Source organism: Furipterus horrens, unplaced genomic scaffold (assembly GCF_987537825.1).
Source record: "Furipterus horrens unplaced genomic scaffold, mFurHor1.1.pri manual_scaffold_10, whole genome shotgun sequence".
NCBI classification, from domain to species: domain Eukaryota; kingdom Metazoa; phylum Chordata; class Mammalia; order Chiroptera; family Furipteridae; genus Furipterus; species Furipterus horrens.
Window position 1 is genome coordinate 44,347,243 of NW_028327180.1, and position 22,424 is coordinate 44,369,666.

At 53.6% G+C, this 22,424-nt stretch overlaps 1 protein-coding gene across 1 annotated transcript; it reads right to left on the minus strand.

Annotated features, from left to right (window-relative positions):
• Window positions 1–41: 41 nt before the first annotated feature.
• Window positions 42–14,679, minus strand: ADGRE5 (adhesion G protein-coupled receptor E5). The gene is made up of 20 exons (XM_090289693.1): window positions 14,582–14,679; window positions 11,473–11,523; window positions 11,162–11,296; window positions 10,505–10,660; window positions 7,267–7,404; window positions 6,559–6,705; window positions 5,954–6,100; window positions 5,827–5,873; window positions 5,665–5,742; window positions 4,569–4,746; window positions 4,381–4,488; window positions 3,984–4,207; window positions 3,025–3,201; window positions 2,063–2,254; window positions 1,576–1,802; window positions 1,383–1,449; window positions 1,159–1,250; window positions 914–1,082; window positions 715–813; window positions 42–628 (listed from the first exon to the last, which is right to left on the minus strand). The coding sequence occupies exons 1-20, from the start codon at window positions 14,619–14,621 to the stop codon at window positions 599–601; spliced, it is 2,502 nt and encodes an 833-aa protein (XP_090145819.1). The 5' UTR covers window positions 14,622–14,679; the 3' UTR covers window positions 42–598.
• Between the last annotated feature and the right edge of the window lie 7,745 nt (window positions 14,680–22,424).

Genomic DNA, 22,424 nt, shown 5'->3' on the forward strand with positions numbered 1-22,424 from the left:
TCTGGCCAGGGATCCCCCAGCCAGCCAGCAAAGCCACTTGCTATATCAGTGTGAGATTTAATTTTAAGTGTCAACATTGAAAAGTTTATACAGATAATAAAACAAACATAAAAAATTACACATCTACCACCTTCAAAAAACAGTGAGAACCTTCTGCCAAAGAAGCAGACTGGCCTCTGTACCGTGAGCCACAGGCAGGAGGGGCCCTGCCCTTTTCCCATCCTTGACCTCAGTCTTAGCTTAACAGGAAAGTTGAACCCTAGCACCCTGGCCTCTTGTTTTGTAGCAAAGACATGAGTTGGGAGATCAGGTGGGCACAGGAGCCCTGTCTGTCTGGGCATTGTATACCAGGGCAAAGGGTTGCCACCCTGGACCAGCTCCTGCCCACCCTGGGTCCCAGCTGGGGTGCAGCAGAGGCAGCCAGAAGCAGGTCCATTGGGTCTGATTCCATCCTGGTTGTGTTCCCAGGTTTGGTGCCAGAAAACAACTGTTGACTTCCTCTCTCCAAGAAGGGTGGTGGGAGAGGAGGGGACAGTCTTCAGCATGTGCAAAAGCTGCTGAGGAGGCCACAGGAGCTGCTGGCCTGGCCAAAAGCTTGTCACATGCTAGACTCTGATGGCCTGAGGACCTAGAGAGAGAGGAGCTCAGTGAGGACTGAGTATGGCCTAAGGCTGCCTTCTGGCTTGGCATCTCCTCACCAGGGTTGGCCCTCACCTTAGTCTGGTTGTGGCTGGAGCTTGATGTGGACGTGGTGAAGTCTGAGTACTTGTTCCCAGTGACCATGCAGGCCCATTTCCGGTACTCCTCCCTTACCTGCAGGGCCCAGGATGCCAGGTCAGGGGAGAGGCAGCCCTGGGGAAGTAGGGGAAGGGGGAGAGTACTGGCCCCCCATATAGCTTGACCCAAACCCCACCTTCTTGTTGAGCAGGCAGTGCAGTATGAAGAGGAAGAAGCCCTGCAAGCAGTTGAGGATGGTGAAGACATAGGTCAGCACATAGGTACTCTGGTTGAAGAGGAACAGGCCGGAGATCCACGTGCCGCCCAGCACAAAGAGCTGTGCCATGGCCGTGATGGTCAACACCCTGGAGGGGAGGAGGGCAGCTGCAGCAGGGCGCCAACCCAAACGTCCCCCCTCTCCCTGTCAGCTCCTGCCCTCACCTGGCCTTCTTTAATTTCTTCATGTCTGGGTTGATCTCAGAGAACTTCTGAGTGAGCTTCCAGACAGTTGTCACAAAAATGACAGCATTGCACTGGGTAGGGAGCAGAGAGTTTGGATTAGGGGTTGTCCTTGGAACCTGGAGTGAGAGAGCTAATCTATTGATAGGTTCAGTGAGGGGCCTTGCGGCTCAGGCTTTGAGGGTGGAATGTGCGGGGATAGTTACCAAAATGATGAAGGTCACAGGTCCATTGAAGCTCCAGAGGAAGCCTTCCTTGGTGTCCAGCCAGCAGCTGGGCAAGAAGGGAGGGGTCTAGTCAGGAACCAGAGGGGTGTCCAAGCGGAGTGGGGGCACTGGTGTAGCCCCACGCCCCTGGCAGATCCCGGGCCCTCCCGTGGCCCCACTATTGCGCACTCACAAGCGGGCGCGCCCATAGCCCTCGCTTTTGGCCGCCGCCGAGATGGCCACGATGAGCCCAGGAACGCCATAGCCGATTAGGTAGAGCCAGCGCTTGCTCAGGCCCTGGTCGTGGAACACGCGCACCACGAGGAAGTAGAGCTCCAGGCCCTCTAGGCTCATCCAGCTGAAGGCAGCCAGGAAGCAGTAGTGCAGCAGCCCAGCCACCAGGCGGCAGCGCAGGCCCACCTGCTTGGCGGGAGGGGGTGGGGATGATTACATCAGCGTGGGGCGGTACACGCTACTCTGGCTGCGGCCAGTCTCTCGCCAGAGCGCTTGTGGTGGGTGGGGCCAAGGCCGGGGGGGGGGGAGTGGGCGGAGTCTGGGTGTGGCCGCCTGTCTCTGGGGCCAGTCTCAACTGACCCCAGGAGTAGGCGAGCTTCCCCTACCCTGGGCCTCGTTGGCCTAGCGCCCAGATAAGAGGGGCACTCCACGGGGCGGGGCCTCACCTGGCCGCCTTCGTTCTCAATGCCTGCTAGAAATATGGCTGAGCCCAGGAAGAGGCATATGCAGAGGTGCAGGTGCACTGTGGTGCGCGAACCCTGGATGGGCCGCACTAGCAGGAAGGTAAGGATGCACAGCAGCAGACAGACGAGCGACAGTGTCAGTCCCACTTTGGTGATCAGGGCCAGCTTCAGGTCCTGGATGCAGGATGAGGTGGGCAAGGCTTGATCCAGCACCCTGAGGCCTTCTGCCCTCCTTGTAGGTCCCACAACCCAGACCCACCTGGGACCTGAGTGGTCTGCAGGACTCAGATCAGGCTGATCACCTCCCTCTACCTCTCTGCCTTCAACAACAGAGCAAGCCTGTTGTATTTTTGTCATCCTAAATACTCCCAACACAAACACACACCCATGGGTGCAACAAGCTTCCCACTTTGCACCCAGATTGCTCTCCCAAAAAGGTCCCCAGAGAAGTCTTGACTGTCACATCTTTTTCCAGCACTGATGGGTTCCCATCTCTGACCTCACTTGGCCACCTGTCAGCTCACAAATCCCACATTTTAGTATTTCCTAGGCTGGCCTGGAGCACCAATGTTCCCTACTCTGCCTGGCCCATTCCAGTTAATCCACATGGCCATTTATTTATGGAACGCCTGAAGCCACATTCAGAAAGTTGTGTTTCAGCTTTTAGTGATATTTAACAACTGGAAAACTGTATGGGAGTGGGTACTCAGAGGGGCATTGGCTGGAGCGGGGCTCCAATGTCAGGCCAGACTGTTTAGTTGCTGGGTCATTGGGAGGTGGTCTGTGGTTCTCAGGGAAGAGACTAGGGGGGATGTGCAGCATGGGCCCACCTGGGCTGTGCAGCCATACAGAACCAGTTGGGCCACACTATCAAGAACCAGCTTCCTGTCTTACCTAAACCTTGCCATCTGGGGGCTTTTGAGGGTGGCCCTGGGGCTGCTCACCTCCACATCATAGTGGGCCATGAGGATGGCAAAACTGCTCAGGTGACTGCATCGGCAGGTGGTGCTGTCATTCACGCTGCCCACCTTCCGGCAGCCTGTGGTGGCCCAGTACCCGCCATTGTCGTTACCCTTCCAGAAGGCACAGATTAGCTCCTGCCGTGACCCGGGCTCCTCTGGCTGTGGGCAGGAAAGGGTGGTCAGAGATGTTAGCCTAGAGCCACTCTTGGACTGCTTTTAATTGAGAAGTGTTTACTGAGCACCTACTGTGTGTGCTAGCCAGGGGCACAGCAGGGAACAAAGCAGACACAAGTCCTTGTCCTTGTGGGGCTGATATGCTCACTGGGGAGACAGACTGTAAATAATAAACCTAATAGAAAAGTAAACTAGGTAGTGTGTTAGAAGGTGATACGTGCTGCCCTGGCTGGTGTGACTCAGTGGATTGAGCACTGGCCTGCAAACCAAAAGGTTATCTCTTTGATTCCCAGTCAGGGCATGTACCTGGTTTGCAGGCCAGTTGGGGCATGTGAGAGGCAACCAATCCATGTTTCTCTCCCTCCTTTCTCCTTCCCTTTCTCACTCTCTAAAATAAATAAATAAATCTAAAAAAAAAAAGTTAAAAAGTAATAAGTGCTTATTTTAAAGAAGGAAAAGAAAGAAGCAGGATAGGAGAAAGGTGGGACATGGGTGATTATAGATTGTAATTTGAAATAAGGAGGTTAGGGAGGGCCTAAAAGAGAAGGCGACATTTGAACAAAGACTAGAAACAGATAAAGGACTGAGTCATGTGAGAGAAAGCTATACCAGGCAGAGAGCACAGTAAGTGCAAAGGCCCTGGGGTACATTTAAGGAAGCAACAGAATGAGTGGAGGTGGGGAAATGGAGACTTCAGAAGGGTCACCATGACATTGGCTGTGGGGTGAACAGTGGGGCAGATCCCCCCTCCCCACCCAAAGACTCACAAGGTGGGAGAAGGTGAAGTTGACAGAGGAATTTAGTTTCTCTGTGTTCTTGTTGCTCAGAAAGACTGTGTTGACAGCGGAGAGGAGCCTGAGCTGGGCAACACTGACAGGACCTTCGTGTGTTTCTTTCAGCTGGATTTTCTTCTCAGGGTCCAGCTCCAAGGAGGCATTGGCCAGCAATTTCTGCATATTTTGGTTGGAGAATATGCCTGCCACAGTGGGGCCTGGGGGACAGACATGCTGGTTATTTTCTGCTGCCTTCTGCCCTGCCTCCTCCCTCCTGAGACATATAAATTAGGCATTTCCAATTGTTACATATTTGGAATCTCACCCCTAGCCACATCCCAACTTTTTCTTCCCTCTCCCACAGGGGCCCCCTCTAGCTCTCTGCTTTTACCCGACTCCCTGATTCCAATGGCCTCAGCCCAGTTCAGCTGCATCCGTGCATGGCTCTGGCCCATGGTGACGGTTCCATTCTCTTGCCCTTGGATCACCAGGGACAGCTCTGAGGGGAGAGCACAGTGACTGAGGGCTCCGGATGTAGGATGGGGCCCAGGGCTGGGGCAGGGCAGGAAGAGGCCTCACCTGTTTTTGAAGGGGAATGGTAGGTGAAAGAGGCCTTAGGTATGGTCTTGCCCAGGGTCCTCAGGACTTCTTCGAGGTATGACAGCAGGTAGGTGGCCACGCGGTGCCGGTCAGGCAGGGTCAGGGCCTCCAGGTCTCCGGGGACTTCCAGTAGCTCGTCGAATAACTTGATGAGATTCTGGGGATGATGGGTGACAGCTCCTGAGTCACTGCACTCCAAGAACCTCCCAAAGAACCCTGATCTCACTCCCTCACAAGGGGACACATTGGAGAACCACCCAGGTTGCCTGGGGGACAGGCACAAGAGAATCATCGAGATGCTGCGGTAGCCAGAAGACAAGTAGGGGGATGGAGTATATGCCTGTGTGCACGTAGAATAATGACACTTAACATTTATCAGCCACTGACTTCCTGCCAGGTTCTGTTCTAAGTCTGCACTATCCAGAATAGTTGCCATGAGCCACCTGTGGTACCATTTTGAACTGGTAATATTTTGGCTCTATTGGGTTAATGCAATCTTCACATTAATTTCACTTGTTTACTTTCTTTTTTTTTTTTTTTGTAATGAAGCTACTGGAAAATTTAAAATGACATAAGGGACTCATATATATCTACCAGGCTAAGTGCGTATGCTAACACTTACATCTAATGCTAACTGTGTGCCAGACACTGTTCTCTGAGCCCTCTCTTAATTTATTTTCACTTTCACGACCACTGTATGAAATAGGAGACTGAGACCCTGAGAGGGGAAGTCACTTGTCTGAGGTCACAGCAGAAAGTGGGGGGATTTGAACCTTTGTGGCTCAGCTCCAGAGGCAAAATTCTCCGTTGCTGCATTCTGCAGCCACTATATTTCTATTGAGTGTGAGTGTGCATCCAAAGGGCCCTGCTCTAGCCACTGGGGAACCCAGGAATTGGGGTGTGTATGTACATCTGTGTTTGTATGATGGGGATGTATACGGTGTGTGTATATTGTGCATACAGCCACATGTGTTCCTCTGATCAGAGGCCCCTGCTTGGACTGTCTCCACTCACACTGAAACATCTCCAAGCCAGCTCCACACTGTCCTAGGGTCCCCCCAGGTCCTGCCCTTACCTTGATGGTGTCCTCGGGTGAGGCAGACTTGAAGTTTCTGTCCAGATCCTGGACTTTTCCAAAGAAGCGGGAGAGACTCTGGGAGAGAGGAGATGAGGGGTCAGAGCCTCACATGTGGGCAGAGCAGCATCAAGGAAATAAGTCCCTGCTGGCGTCACTCACCTGGCTCTTGATTCCAGGGGGAGGGGTCCAGGTGGGGAAGGAGATCTCTGCAGGGGACAGAACAGATGCTCATTAGGTGTGAGTGTCTGTGAGTACTGGAGGCGGGGACTAGGGTCAGGCCCAGTACCTTCACACTGGGTATTCGTTCGTTTATTCGGGAATCCAGGTTTGGGCACCCAGCCTTGGAGACACTGGCATATGTGTGAGCCCAGAGTGTTGACGCAGAAGGTGGAGTTGTCACACTGGTGCTTCCCGGCTTTGCACTCATCCACCTCTGGGAACATAAAGAAGCAGATCAGGCCCTGCCTGTCCCATCTGCATAAGGCCCCTCTCCTCTCCTTGCCCCACCCACTCCCCTCACCCGTTGGCTGAAGGCGATGACACCTGGTGACTGCCCTCCCCTGAGAGGCGGACTCAGGGTTATGGGAAGTGTGCAGAGGTCTGGCTGCTAGCAGGTGAGCCCTGCACGGATGTACAGGTTGTGAGATATTGAAATACCTTCATCCCAGTTAGTGATTAGCTGCTGCCTGGGGTCCCACAGTAGCCTTCCCCTTGATACCCCAGTTCCTTTCCTGGGACCCCGCAGTTCTTTTCCCATTTAGCCTCAAAAGAATGCCTGGCACAGCAGGCACCCCCAGCATTCATTCTGCTGGATTCCTGTGGGTGCCACTGAATATGTGATCAGATGGTTCAGTTGTGGGTCTTTGGGAGTGTGGGATCTGAACTCCAAACCTTCACAGATGGTGGTGTTTGGGCCATTGGGGGACCCAGGAGCCGGCGTCCAGCCCGGGCGGCAGCGGCACTTATAGCTGCCCACAGTGTTGAGGCAGTGGGTGGAGTTGTGGCAGGGGTTTTGCCCTGAGGTACATTCATTCACATCTGAGGACAAAGTCAGAGCGTCAAGCCCTCCCTCTGCTCACTGCACTCACTTCCTACTGCACGGCACTAAGGACCCCACAATTAGTACACGGGCCACGAGCTGGTGACCTTCATCTTCAGCCTCAAAGCACCTTATGGTGGCCTCCTTGCAAGATGAACATGGCAGGGACCATAGTCTCCAGTTTATAGGTGGCAAAACCAGGAGGGAAACTGAGTGTGGGCTGGACTTCCTGACCAAAGACTCCTGCCTACTCCTTTCTGGGCACTGGCCCATGTTCCCTTTCTGGAAACAGGAAGTGACACCTCCCTCAGTTTGCACCTGACAGGTGAGGAAGAAGTGTCTGAGGGTGTTCACAGGGATTCCACAGAAAACCCCTAGCAATAAGGCCCTGCCACTTCCCTGCTCTGTGGCAGGACCTTTCAGGGAGATGAAGTCTTGGGCAGGCCCTTGGCAGGTCGGTGGCATTTCAGGAGCCTGAGAATCTTCTCGTGTCTCACTGGGCTGCGGGGCCTGCCTTGGCCTCTTCCCCAGCTCCAGTCCAGCCTCATAGCACCTGGGGCCTCTATCTTTGCACAGCTTCAGGTCCTCCGGGTTGATCGTCAAACCCGGCAGACACTTGCAGGTGTAGCTGCCCTGGGTGTTGAGGGAGATGCGGCGGCTTTTACAGATTCTGGAGTTCAACCGACATTCGTCCTTGTCTGCAAGGGGAAGGAGAGGGTGGTGGACACTTGCAGCCATGGGCAGCCTTCAGTTTCCTAGCATAGAAGCATCTGGAAGGCCCCACTGCCTCCTCCCAGGTATGTGGGTGTCTTTTCTAATTCACACAGAGGTGTCTTATGGGTAAATGTGGTGACCATGATGCTCTGTTGTCCAGATGCGGCCAGAAGCAGCCCAAGTCCTCCCTGCCAGCTTTGACTCCCTCAGACTTCCAAGCAGCTCCCAGCTAGGACAGGGACATCACCTCCACCTGTGTCCAGCCTAGGGACTTGGGCAAAGGCCAAGGCGAGCCTTCCTGGGACCAAGTGCAGAAGAAACGCTGCGTTCCCTGAGCAGGGCTCGTTTTGGGGGCCTTTGTCCTGACTCCCCCAGGGTGGGTGCTGTTGGCTGAGTTTTCCTTGGAACCCTGGTGGCTCTGATGAGACAGCAGTCTGCCATCCAGGCTAATTCTGAGACTCCAGCCCATGGAGATGGACTGAGAACCACCACTGAGCCTGACTCCTCGACGACAAGGCTTTTAGGCAGGAGCCCAGAAAATGAAAATGATGCCACATAGGCCAGGGCCACCTGTACAGTGGGTGCCAGTCCGTGATGGGCAGCGGGGCTCACATCCAGCCATGCAGCCTCGGAGCAGTAAAGGTACCTCTCTGGTCCCCATGAAGGCATCCCCTGGACTGGCAGGAAGTGATAAGAATCCACATGTGAGCCAGGCCAGCGGTGGGCAAGGGCTGGGTGCTTGGAGCAGGGAGCAGGTGCTGATGGGTGAAGAGTGACGGGTGTTTCTGTCATGTGGCTCCTTGTTCTCCCACCAGGGGCACAGACCTGTGGGCCTCCATCTTCTGTCCCCTAGTCGTCTGGGCCTCCATGGCTCCTGGGTTGAGCTCCTCAAGAGAGCATCAAACCTGGAGCATGGTCCTCAATGACTCTCTCTCTTGTCATCTGGTCCAGATGGGAGCCTCTTTATTCATCCAATTCTCTGAGTTTGGGGCAGGGAGGGGGAGGTCAACGTCACCCTCCAAGTTGCCCACAGTCCCGTTAACTGAAACTACCAGGGATGGCCAGGACGAAGGCTTCCTTGGGGAAATAGATGGAGGCTGAGTGGCTGGGAACTGGGGCCAGGGTGCCAGGGGGCATCTTCAGGTGGGGCTGTTGGCCAGAGGCAGGGCCAGTTGGAGGAGGTGGGCCTGAATCTCCCTTCTCCCAGTTTCCTTGATGAGGTCCCTGGGTGCATCATGGCTCAGAGGATCTGAGAGGGCTCCTGGCATCAGGTCTCATCCCGGTAGTCACTGGCAATGGTGCAGCAGGCAGATGTTGCTCTGGAACTCACTGCGCCATGAGCTCCCGAAGAATCTTGAATGCCACCGTCCTCATTTGTTTTATGCAAATAAGATGCCAGGTGAGCGGGTAAGACATTCCGAACTTCTGGAAATGGCCTCTGCAGAAGGTTCTGAGCCTTGTGGTTCACAGAGGGCTGGGACACCAGGTAGGTGCCTGGGATAGCCTGCTGATGCCTGCAGAATGTGGGGCGAACTGCCGAGGAAGTGGCCTGGGTCTCCTGCCCAAAGCAGACCTCATGGGCCATGACACAAGTAGACATGTCCTCAGGTGCGGCAGAGGATGGAACGCTGAGGTGGGCAGGGGCACAGACGGCCCCGCTGAACCCGTCACAAAGCTAGGTCTTCTTCAGGCTACAGGTCCTGATCCAAACCAGCAGGCTGCACTCTCCCTTGAGGTCCCACCTCTCGCACCTCGCTCTTGTTCATGCATGTCTCTGCCCAGCAGCTCTAGCCCTCTGTCAGCCCTGGCCTGTTCTAACACAGCAACACATCGCCTCAATCCCCACAGCCACAGCCTGTGTCACAGGCACACTGAGTGCCATCCGCCGCCACCAAGTGCAGTTGTGCAGGGTGCTCACTGCACAAGGGTGTCCAGCCAAGGAGGTAAATGGGGGCAAAAATCAGCTCACTCTTCACTCCCCAAACACACTGTGTTCACCTGGAACTTTTTCCAATTCACATAAAGGCTCTGCCCTCTGGCCAAGCTACATATTTGGGGCATAACATCCACCCACAGAAGCCCCTGTGGACCAGCAGTGAGGTGGATGGAGCCCTCCCGCTGGGCTCCATGCAGGTGCACGTGCCCCCTTCCCTCCCACCTGGAGGCTCTGCCGCATCCCTCTGCACTCAGGGCAGGAGAAAAGGGCTGGGACCCTGGTTTTTAGGATCTTCTCTCTGCGGCAGGGCAGGCCTGTGGACCCTGCTCAAGGGTCCTCCAGAATCCTCGGCTCAGCCTCCTCCTCCCCTCTCTCTATATTCTGCACTACTCCCCTCTCTCTGAGTGAGGCCTGGCTTCTGCCTGACCACTGCTGGCCCCATCTGCCCCTGCGGGTGCCCGAAGCCACTTCCCTGCCCGCCTGCTCCTCCTGGAAAGGGGGCAAAGCCTGGTGATGCATGGAGGCCTGGCTCCTCCTGGGTCCCTGGTGAAGGGATGGACTGGGCCAGCTGTTCCCTGAGCAGCCACCCTGGGCATGGTCCCTGGCATGTCCATCCGGGAGAGGGTGTGTTAGATCACAATGACGGTAATCTCAACAGCCACCATGTATTGTGCTCCAGGATCTCATACATGTTCCCAGCAATTCTACAAGGTAAGCACTATTGTCACTCCCTTTTACAGATGGGTAAACAGAGGCACAGAGAGGCAAAGAACATGTCCAAGGTCGTACAGGTAACAAAAAGCAAAATTACTTTTGTTTTTATCTGTAAAAGATCAGCACTCTTTTTTTTTTTTTAAACACAAAATCACAATAATATCACATCTCGCACATTACCAGTGATTTCTCAATAAGTGTCCTGGCCGGTGTCACACACACAGCCATCAGGTAGCAAAACCAGGATTTGGACCCTTGGCTCTCATGCCACCCTGCCTCTCTGTGCTGGTGGGACGGACACAGGCACACTTGTCCCCACTCAGGCATGGGTGCTGCACCTGTAACCAGGGCCCTTACATCCTATATGCTGCAGGAATGGCTGGTGACCCCAAACCTCAGGGACAGGGAGACAGAGGATGCAGGGTCATTCTTACCTTGACACGTGTTCTGACTCTTGTTACTGAATCTCGTTGCCCCAGAAACAAGCCTGTATCCTGGGTTGCATGTGCAGTAGTAGCTCCCCTCTGTGTTCTGGCAGTTTGCCAGTTTCCCACAGGATACTGTCATGGGTGGTCCGCATTCATTGGTGTCTGAAACAAAACGGGGTAAAGTGTCACCTCCCAAAGGCATGAGTGTCCTCAGGGCAGAGAGCCTCATCCCCTACCTAGCATGGGGCCTGATGCTTATCAGTGTCTTTTGGGAAAGAATTAGGCTCTCAGGCAACATGTTACAGCTGGACTGTGGCTGGAGCAAGCCATTCCTGAAGCCCACACAATCAGTTCTGCTCTTCTCAGCTTTCTGCTTGTCACCCTGCATTTGGATACAGGAGGAAGTGCTGAAGTGGTGGGTGTGTGGAAGCTCTGCATCCCCCTCCCCAGTCCTGGAAGGGCAAGCAGGCACAGATTCCAGACTCCTAGAGACCCAGCTCCTCTCTCTCTGGGAAGCCACATTCATTCACTTCTCATTTTTCACCATTATATCTTTTCGTTTCTCTTTTCTCTGTCTTTGATGGCACTCTGAGGACAAAGTCTGAGGCCCCCAACCACCATTCATGTCTCCATGTGGCCCTCCACCGCCCCAAGCTTCTGTACCATCGCAACTCTCCGAGGGATTGGTGACGATCTCCCCAGATGAAGAGCTGAATCCCGGAAGGCAGCGACAGGCAGTGGCGTTGACACATTTGGAGTGTAGGGGGCACCAGCGAGGACAGGGATGGGCAGTAGAGGCTGTGGGGATGGAAACCATGGTCAGAAGATGAGGGCTGAGCTGGGGGCTGGGGAGGGGCGTTGGGCGGGGCAACCCTGAGCTTCCCCCTACAAGAGGCCTTTCTCCTGCCTGGGCTGAGAGGTGCAGGTGGGGGTTGGACTCTGGCTGTGGCCTGAGTTACTCCCAGAAGACTCACCGCTGGTGTTCTGGGATCCATCCTCCAACAGAGCCAGCAAGACACACAGTGCTAGAACAGAGAGATGGAGGGTCAGGGAATCACAGGACAGGGAGGCCTGAGGGTGACACATCTGAGGGGTATAGCACCCATCGCAGGCTTGGGCTCTGTCCACTACTCAAGAAGAGTGTGCGGGTGGCACCTCCCTGGCCTTCAAAGCCCATGGCTAGAGGGTCTGCACCCATCGCCTGAAGGTGGGTTTCAGGAGCTGAAGAATGGGGATGGGCTTGAGCCTGGCAGGGGTCTTGGCTTCTGTGACAGTGGGCAGCAGTTCAGGAAACAGACTGGAGCCAGGTGGCCTTGGTTCTAATCCCAGACCTTGGTCAGGTGCCTCAGTCTCCCCTTCTGTAGAATGGGGGTGAAGAGGGGACCCATTTCCTAGAATAGTGTGAGAGTTAAGCCTTCGTGTCATGTTTACTGTCATTTCTTTATGTAAAAATGAAGGGATTGAACCAGGGGTTCTCTCAGATCTCCCCAAATCTGAGGTGCTCCAGCCCCACACCCTTCCTCAGGGCACATGTGAAAACATACCACATCCACATCGGTCAGCCCCGACCACCAGGTTGGGACCCAGTAGTGACATTTCACCTCCTGGCTCCCTGCACACAGGACAATGCTGTGGGCTCTTATTTGGGGGGCGGAGGTGCTGTATGCACCTCCCACCCCGCCCCACCCTGCTGTTCCTGCCACTCAGGGGCACCCTGAACCCATGGCATGTCCTGGGGGTCCTCCTCAAGTCAGCTGGGGCTCTAGAGATGGAGACCTCCTTGCCGTTCACCAGAGAGAAAATAAAGAGGAGACAAAGACAGACAGAGACCGGGACAGAGAAGGAGCTGAGACAGAGAGAAAGAGGGAGAGAGGAGGCAGAGAGGTGAGGAGAAAACTAAGAGATGAGAGAAATGAGGAGACAGGGATGGAGAGAGAAACTGGGGGCAGAAGTTAAGAAGACAGTGATAGAAGAGATGGACGGAGAAATACAGACTCTGAGAGGGGAGAGACAGAGAAACAGAAACAGAGAAGGAAGGGGAAGGGAGGGAGGCAGGAGGGGGCCCGGGCAGCAGGTGGGGGTGTGGGAGGACTTGAGGGAGCCGTCCAGTCCCCGCTGATCTGGAAATGCTGGGGAGGCAGCCTAGGCCCAGATAATCCAGGGAGACCAGATAGGGGGCAGCAGGCGGAGAGGTGGGCATCAGGGAGAAAGGCAGGCGTGAGTCACTTCCTGGGCCAAATGAAGGGATAACTCATAGCTCAGTCGCCCTTGGAGGAGCTTTCCAGGGAATTTTGGAATAGATCATGGTGAGCACAGCTTGAGGAACTGAGGGGAGTGCAGACTGGAGGGTCCCCTGAGCACTCAGCCCCAATGTCCAAACGTGATACTCCTCAGGCCAGCAGATGGCAAGGGCCCCCCTCCCCGAGGCCCTCCCAGGTGGAGTAAACTGAGGCTGGAATTCCTTTCTTCCTCCTCTCTGGCCAGAGTTTGGTTAGTTCTCCCCTTGGCCGGGACCCAGTTCCTCTTTCTAGGAGAGATCACAGAAAGATCTTCCCTGGCAGGGTTAGACCTGGGCTGATTTGTCCCCAGCTCCTGAAGTCCCAGGAGCAGCTTTTATGTTCACAACTGCCCTACGAGACAGAGGCCCTGTTTATGTCCACTCTACAGATGGACAAACTGAGGCCCAGAGCCCAGGAAAGGCTTATGGAGAATCTGGTGAACAGGGGGCTGAGGAAGGTGGAAGTGAGGGGTCAAGTTCCCCAGTCCCTGCAGGGAGGATTTTTTTTGTGCCCCACCAGTCTGAGCTGGCTTCCTCCCCCACCACAGGGGCTGCTGGGCTGGACTTTCTCCATCTGGGGCCTTGGAAGTCACCCAAACAGGAACCCGGAGAGGAGTTGCTAGTCCTCTGCTCCCAGTCCCACCTGGTTTGCATTTCGCTAGCTGAGCCCAGCACAGCCAGATCCCTGCTTAGGGACCCTGTGGCAGGGGTGCAGCTGTCATTCTCTCCTTGCTCCTCCTGCTAAGGACCCCCAGCCCATCCCCCAGACCCATCAGTGCAATCATCATCATCATCACCATAATAACAACAACAATGCATACTGTTTACTTAATTCTTGCTGTGAACCAGGACTCATTCAACCCTTAACACAGCCCTGTAAAGTGGAACCAGCCTTGCCCTGACCCATTTTATAGATGTGGAACGGGAGGCTCAGGGCTCTGTGACTTGGCCCCCTAACACACCGCCCTAAAATTATCTAATTGTATACATACCACAGGCAAGTTATAAGCTCTGCAAATTGTACCTCAATAAAGCTATAAAAAGAGCTTGCGCCTGTGGCCCTGGGTAAGCACAGGGAACCCCATCCCTGTGGCCTGGGGAAGCTCTGGCACCCCAAGTGTCATTTCTTAACTCTCTTTGTTGTCTTGTTGCCCAGGCAACGAGCTGCCCTGATAACCGTTAGAGCCACCCTGGGTGGGGCGGGAAGGTTCCGCAAGGGGGAAGTCACAGAAAAACTCAAGTTCAAACCCACAGTAGTAATCCCTTAATTCCACAGCTGAGTCCCAGCTGGTTCTGGGGGAGCAAGATTGCGTGTGTGTGTGTGGGGGGGGTGTCTCTGGGCTTTCCCTGCCACTGAGACAATGGGGGATGTGTTGGGGGCACCGCATAGTGGAAGGATCCCCATCTTAGCTGCCTAGCACCCCTCTAAGCCATCTGTTAAGAGTGACTTCCTGAGGGGGTCACAGCACTCATTTTTTGGCCCCTCTCCTCCCCTGCTTCACTTTTCCTTCTTAGGGAGCAGCTTCCAGTGTGGATCCAGAAGGGAGCCTGAAGATCCCTCTGGGAGTAGGGGAACAGGCTCTTAGAACACCGGGGGGGGGGGGTCCCTTCCTGGGCGTGGGGGTGCCAGGGCACTGCTAGCTGCTCTCCCATGGCACCAGCCTAACCATGTGTCTTTCTCCATGTCAGGCCCCAGAGCTGCCAGCTGTGCCTTCTATTTCACCACAAGGCAGTGGGGGGAGGGGAGGGGGAGATGGGAAGCAGAGGCACCAAAGAGGTGTTGCCAAGGGCCCCCAAATTCTCACCATGTAGGACGAAAAAGGCACCGAGGCGGGGACCTCCCATGGTCTGAGCTGCTGGCCGGGGAAGCAGAGGCTGGGGCAGGGCCGTTTGTGTCCCCAGGCTGGGCAGCTGTGCATCAGCATGTGGCCTCCGGGCCTTTATAAAGTGTGGGGGGGCCGTGAGGGGGAAGCCACTGCCCCAGGCCCCTCCCCGGAACTGGTGGGGCAGCTGGAAGCCAACAGGAAAGTGCAGTAAAAACACAGACCCAGGGGCACTGCATGTACATGCGCATACACACACACACACACACACACACACACACACACACACACACTTACACACACTGAGGTTCCACAATGGCTCTTGAATCCTTGGCCAGCAGTTCCACCGTTTGAGCTTCTGGCAAACACTCTGATCCCTCTCTGTGCCCATAGGGGCACTTATCCCAGAGGAACTGAGGGCAGGGAGGGCAGAGGTGGGGGAGTCTTGCCCAGGGGGCTATTTTTTGGTTGGGGAGGGATCATGTCAGAAATAGCTTGGGGCTCCCATGTTGGGGACTCCCCTGTGCTCACTGCCTTGGCATGCCCTAGGTTCCAAGGCCAGCCCCTGAGCTAACAGTACCCACCCCTGATTTTTAGGAGAGGAAACTGAGTCACAGAGAGTCCGGAGTCCAATTAGGAGCTGGAGGAGTGTGGAGGTGCCCTTCTTGGATGTGAGGCAGGCATCAAGAAGAGGAATCTCAGACCACCAAGGGGCTACTCTGCTGGAGAGGACCTTTCTGGGCCAGCATTCCCCTGGTGGGAAACTTACATTTCAGGGGATCATGAGCACCACGTTAAACCACAGAGAATCACATGACAGGAGAGCTGTTTCCTTTTAGAGTAAGTCACATGATTGGCTTGTCTCTGGACCATCTAATGATTTTTAAAATATGCTATTATTTATAAAGTGCTTAATCTGAGTGAGCCAGGCCAATTCTAGGTGCTGTGTCTATTTCAACCGACTCTGCAAAACACCTATAGGCTGGTACAGTTTCGATTCCCATTTACAGAGAGGGAAGCTGAAGCACAGCTAACAGGTAGCTCAGCAGAGATGCACAGGCAGGAGGCCGTCCCCAGGGTCCAGAAAAAAGTCTTTACTGGGTACTGATGTATCTTGAACACCTTAGTGCCCCTGAGGTTCATCCAGCTAGCATCCATGGTCTTAGGTTCATTGTGTTATTAGTAATTTTTAAGTTTATGGAGTCTCGGGGCAACAAAAAGGGTTTTCCAATTAAGACATCAATATAAGTTTCCTTTTTAAAGGAATGGACTCAAGGGTGCAAAAATGTAGAAAATTAAAGAAAAGATCAAGTCCATCATAGTTCAAAAGGGGAAGATCGTGGTCATGGAAAAAGAAGGTCACCAATGGCTGCAAGCAGAGAGGCATCATCCCTGGAAGGTGGGGCAGCCCCAGCCTGGAATTAACCCCTCCCTCCCCACTGGCCTGGGGAAAGGGATTGGTCACTGGAGGATGCCTGGAGGGGGCCAGTGCATTTTGACTTTTTTACCAAAAAGCTGGAAATTCCAGGGCTGGACGTCCTGCCCTGCAGGCTGAGGGCTGACTCTCATTCCTGGAGAAGCTGAGTTGAGAGTTCTGGCCTGGGGGCGGTGCGAGGCAGGGCCCAGGGTGTAGTCCCCACACCCGTCTACAGGATCATCCATTGTTTTCTTCTTTGCCCCAGGATGAGCCTTGAGCCCTTGGAGCAGGTCTAACCTGTCTGGGATGGAGCCTTCCTGTCTGATGAATGGGATTAGAATGCCTGCCCACTGGCCTCACGGAGTAGGGTGAGGAGAACTAGGGTAACAGGAGAAAAGGCTTTGAGATGTTTGCTGCAAGCCTGGGGGAGGCAGAAAGAGGAACATTCCTGACACCACCACTGTAACCTCGCCTGTCAGCAAGCCCTGTGCCCTGACTTCGACCAGACCCCAAGTCCTCTCACTGCTCCTCATGAGCCCCACTCTGGTCTAGTCCCATCATCTCCCATATTGGTGCCCTGGCTCCTGTCCCCTACACTCTGTTCCCCTCACAGTGACCCAAGGGTGCTTCCCTCCTCTGCTAAGAACCCTCCGTGGCTCCCACCTCACTCAGCGTAAACCTCCAATGGTGCAGAAGACCCTGCAAGTTCTGCCCTGTCACCTCCCTGCCCTCAGCCAGTTGGATACCATTTTCCTTGTGGAAAACACCAGGTGCGTTTGACCTCAGCACTAAAGGCCCAGGTAACCTCCCAGTTCCCTCCCTGCTGTCCTCCATGTTTTTGCTCAAACATTCCCTGACCTACCTTACACATCCAATATATCATCCTGTCCTGTCTCCCCAGCACCGATTGCTCCCAACTTTCCGCATTCTCTGTGGTGCCTCATCAGACCCCCATCAGGGAATTTACCTGCTTCCTTCTTTACTGTCTGCCCCCACCCTGCAGACTGGAGGTCCAGAGGGCAGGGCTTTGGTCCCTTTGTGTCTCTGCACCCTGTACTGTGGGGCTTGCAGGTTAGCAGCACCACCCCTGCTGCTGCCCCCTGATAAAGAAAGCCCCCCTTCTGGCTCCCTGATCTGGCTCCTGCTGGAACATTAACATCATTCCTCCTCCTCCCTTGAACTTCTCTGAAGCTCCAGCCCCACTGACCTATTTGGTAGCCCCTGGATAACCTGTGACCTCTGTTCCACAATGGTGGGAGGCAGGGAGGGACATGGGTCCCTGTTTGTCAGGTGGGAAACGGGCAGGCAGCTGGGGGTGTTGGGCCACTGGCCTGAGATTTCTCAGCTAGCAAGTGGCTGAGCCAGGATTATTCAACCAATAGTAATAAGAGTATTATTTATTATATTGTATTACATTATTATTTCCATTATTATAGCTGCAACAGGAACAAATCTTCATGGTGGGTGATAGTCGTCATCTGGCACCTGCTAGATGGCTGGTTCTCTTCTAAGTACTTCACAGGGCTTGAACTCACTTATCTTTCCAGGAGCCCTAGGAGCAGGTGCTGTGATTTGCATTAGACAGATGGGGAAACTGAGGCACAAAGTGATGAAATTACTTGCACAGTCACAGGGCACCTCCATCTCTCACCAGAGGTCCAGGGCAAACTGCGTCTCTTCCACTTTTGGACCATGTGGTCTCAGGTGGGTTAAGTGATCTCTCTGGGCCTCAGTTTCTTCATCTGTCAGAGCCTCGGCAAGTGCAGGTGAGGGCCATGAGGGAGTGAACAAATGCAGGGGCTCGGAGTGGTTGTGTAGTCAACCTCAGCAGTGGATGTTAGGATGATTGCCTTCTCTGCAATGCCCTCTGCTGTGGGAAAGAAGACGAGGGGACCCCAATGTCCTGCTCCCCCCTTCTTGTGCCACCCGTCCATGCCCAGCACTCTTACAAGCTCCAGCTGAGACGAGGGTCAGATGGGGTCTCCGGACAGAGGGGGGCATAACAGGAAGCCCCATGACTGGGAGACAATGGCAGAGGAAGGGGCCCGACCAGCCCCCACACGGATGAGCCCAGCTGCTGGCTCCAGGAGGGCGGCACAGCTATTGTGAGGCCAGACAGCTGTCCCAACGCAGGAAGCCCCAGAGAGTGAGGAAAGAGGGTGGGAGGCTGCTGGTCAGCCCTGACCCCAGACCCAGGGGCAGGCGGGATAATGGGCTCTTTGTCGCCTCCTGCGGGCTGGACACCTGGGTTCCCCCCAGGCCAGTCTTTCAGAGTCTACTTGACCAGGTGCTCCCGGTCAGACCCTGCCCAGCCCCAGCTGGCATCCTCCTGACCTTTGACACCCCACTCAGCCTGGCCCAGGGAGTTGGGAGGCAACGCTGAGCTGGGCCATATTTATAGTTCCCTGGGACTGCGGAATGAACTGCTAAATATAGAAGCTGAGCTACTTGGGACCTTGACCTGGGGCAGAGTGGGGGTGGCGGCACCGCACGTGTACTTCCCTGGCATGAGTCCCCAAGAATTTCCCAGGCCTCTCAATTTCTGGGGCTGTGAGAATCTGGGGGCAGGGAGCAGCAGGTTTGCTAGAACAGGGATACAGACAAGACTTGGTGGTGGAGCCCGAAGTGATGAGAGGGGAAGCAGGAGGCTGTGATGCCTTAGAGCAGTGATATTAAAACTTTTTCTTTCTTTTTTTTCCCCACCCCCCTCAACCTTTTTCATCTTATGACACACATAAGCTAATTACTAAAATTCTGCAGCACACCAAAGAATATATTTTTTGCTGATCCAACAAAAAAAAATAGGTATAATTTTGATTCATTCACACGAAATGGCTGTTGTGTTGGCTGTTGTCATTTTTAAAAATTTGACAAGCTGAGGGAAAAGAGGTCAGTGCCCCTGACTAAACAGTCAGGTATTGCGTGTTTTAAAAATTCTTGTGGCACACCATTTGAAATCGCTGTCCTAGAGGGACATGGTTTTGAGGGGCCAAGGAGAAGGGTGAGTTTATGGATGAGGTCCCAGCACCTAGTTCCTCAGCCTCCTTCAACCCAAGGTCCTGTTGCGGTAGGAAAAGGGGGTTGAGCTGTCACCCCTGAGTGTTCTGTGTTTCTAAGAAATGAAGGTTTTCAGGAAGCTGTAGGGACACCCCCAAAACCCCAAATAAACTCCAGCTCCCAGCAACCCACTTCCCCTTCTCCATCAATGCTGAGCTCACTGGGGGCTGTGACATGGGCTGGGGGTGGGACGGGGTGGGGCAAGGCTATAAATAACTGGTTTATAAGCAGCTGCCAAGACTGCAGAGCAGGGTTCCCCAAGGCAGAACGATGAGGGCTCCTAACTGGGCAGATGGACCTTAAAGTGTCCCTAGCTTCACCGTCTCCCAGTGATCACCAAGATTTGGAGAAGTAAGGGTGAACTGAAGGGTGAGTTGGTAAAAAGGGGCAACGCCAATGATTTTTAAGGCAGCCCAGGAACACAATGCCATTAAGACTTTAATGGGCACTGGCTGGTGTGGCTCAGTGGATTGAGCGCTGGCCTGCAAACCAAAAGGTCGCCGGTTCAATTCCCAGTCGGGGCGCATGCCTGGGTTGTGGGCCAGGTCCCCAGTTGGGGGAGTGAGAGAGGCAGCCAATCAATGTTTCTCTCCCTCTCTTTCTCCCTCCCTTCCCCTCTCTCTAAAAATAAGTAAATAAAATATTTTAAATAGAACACTTTAATGGAACCTTAATGCTTCCTCAGCCACTGGATAAAGTGGATTAGACTATTACACAACTGTGAAAAAGAACCCTGGGGTGTGCAATGAACCAGATAGCTGAGTCTTAGCAACATACTCCTTTCTTGATTTTAAAAACTGAGTGAAATGCAAACATCTTAATTTGCTTGATGGATTTTGTAGTAGAATCTTTTTCTTTCCTGCTTTATTGAGGTACAATTGACCAATAAAATTGAAATATATTTAAGAGGTATCACCTAACAATTTGGTTGTAGTATAAACCTGAGCAAAAAAGAAGTCCCCAGAGTCCCATACAAAAGCCACCTTTGTCATAAAGCTCAGAAAATGAAACAGGTAAGGTTTCAGCATGCAAACAAGTAAGAAAACAAATTAGTGACAAAATGAGAAACAGAATTTGGGGTGGTGTAAGGAGAGAGCAAGGTCATGTCCCAGTGCTTGGTGAGGGATTGAGGGGGGCTACTTACAGGATTAAAAATAAATAAATGAATAAAGTGAACTAAAACTGGTCATGGGTAGACAGTCAGTCACGAGACTATTTAATTGATTCTGTGAACCTGAGACCCTGTAAAACTTATCCTGGAACTTTTAAAATGTTTTAAGTCTCTAATGAGAAGTGGTTAGAGGAAGCACAGGAAAGAGTTGCCCAGGGTGGGGGTGTTCAGAGTGGGGATTGGCTTGGGGTGGCCGTGGGCAGTGGAGGAACTGACAGCGGCCAACAGGAAGCTGTGCAGTACGGAGCTGGGAACACTCCCTGCTGTTTCTGCTTCTTTCTCAAAGCTCTCAGCCTCTTCCCCATTCTGCAAGGGCTTCTGGGAGCAGCTGGCTGGGGGTTGACAGAGCCCAGTGAGGATGGGCTTCAGCCTCTCGGGGACCCTGCAAGGGGGTCCTAGAATGTAGGGCAAGTGGGGAAGGAAGAGGATTTAGGCCAACTGTCCAGGTGAACCTCTCCCCGTGCCTCAGTTTCCCTAGCTCAGCCTCCCTGTCACTTTCTAGGGTTGTAGGCAATGGTGCTGATGGTCATGACCAGTCTCAGAAAGAAGTAATGTACTCTGAAAAGCAAGGGGTTCAGTAAGAATAAACCCACCCCAGCACTCTATCAGGTTGGGGTCCTTTTTCACCAGCTGTCGTAAACAGTTTGGTCCACATTCGTGCACATTTTGACTAGGTATTGTTGCCCTATTATACACATGGTGAAAATGCCTTCAGTTATTAAATGGGGGTCTGCTGGGTAAAAAATGAAAGAGTATGGCACTTCCTCAGAAAGTTAAATAAGAGTTCTGCTATGACCTAGCAATTCTCCTCTTTGATAGATAGCCAAAAGAATTGAAAATAGGGACTCCACGAAATACTTGTATACCCATGTGATTTGCAGTGTCATTCTCAATTGTCAAAAGCTGAAAACAAACCAATGTCCACCTTTCTACTCTCTAAGATGACGTAGGCATTACCCTCCTCCTTTCACAGATCTGACAGTCACATATTCACTCAAAAAACACTGCATGCCAGGCACTGTTTCAGGCACTGGGGGGTCCAGGTGTGAACAAGCCAGAGCAAAACCTCTGCCCCATGGGGCTGACATTCCTGTGTGGAAGATCAGGAATGTGATACATGAGGGTGTTGTGGAGAATGTCAGGAATGAGAATGTGAAACAGGTTAATGAAGGAGGAGGGGGATGGTAGTGGGGGAGGGCTGCCAAACAAAATTGGGTGATCAAGGAAGGGCTTATTGAGAAAGAGGGAAGACCTGAAGGAAGAGCTATGGAGATATATGGGGAAGAATGTTCCAGGCAGAGGGGAAAGCCCATGCAAAGGCCCCGAGGCTGGAGAGTGCCTGGTGTAGAAGAGCAATGAGGCCTGTGTGGCTGAAGCTGTGTGAGTGAGGGGGAGAGAAGGCTGGAGAGATAATGAGGTGACACTGCATTCAGCAAGCAATGAATCAGAGGTAAATTCAAAATATTTAACACCCAGCTAAGAGTGGAGGTTGATCAGTTAGACTGGAGTTGTCAGCCCTGTGTGGGTTCTCTCTCTTGTATCCCTCATTTCTGATGGCCTCCGCTGAATGCCTGGGAGACTGGGACCCCCCACAGCAGCTCCCCCTAACCCTGGGACAGCACAGACCTCCCCACACCATACCTAAGCCGGGAAGGACCATGGGTCATTTAACAGGTGGGAGACAGGCTGGAGTGAGGTGAGATGCTCTCTCCTACACCGAGGTGGGAACGTGGACTCTGGGCGACTTCCTTCATCCAGCCCCCATCATCACTCACCTGGACCAGTGCAACCACCACCCTGTCCCCTACTTTACCCTCACTCCCCACAGCTGTCAGAGGGCGCCTATGAGCACACAAGTCAGGGACCATCTCTCCTCTGCTCAAGAACCCTCCTCCATGACTCCCACCTCCTTCAGAGCAAAAGCCCAAGTCTTCTCAGGCACCTGATGCTGTGCCCTGTTCCCTCCCTGCCCTCATTAACTTCTGTCCTCACTCGCCCTGCTCTAGACACACAGGCCTCCTCACTGTTCTTCAACACTTCAGACACATTCCTGCCTCAGGCCTTTGCATGGACTGTCCCCTCCACCTGCACTGCCCTTCCTCCCCCAGACATCCACAAATTGCCCCCTCACCTCCTTCACGTCTTTGTTCAAATATCACCTCTTCAATGAGACCTTCTGT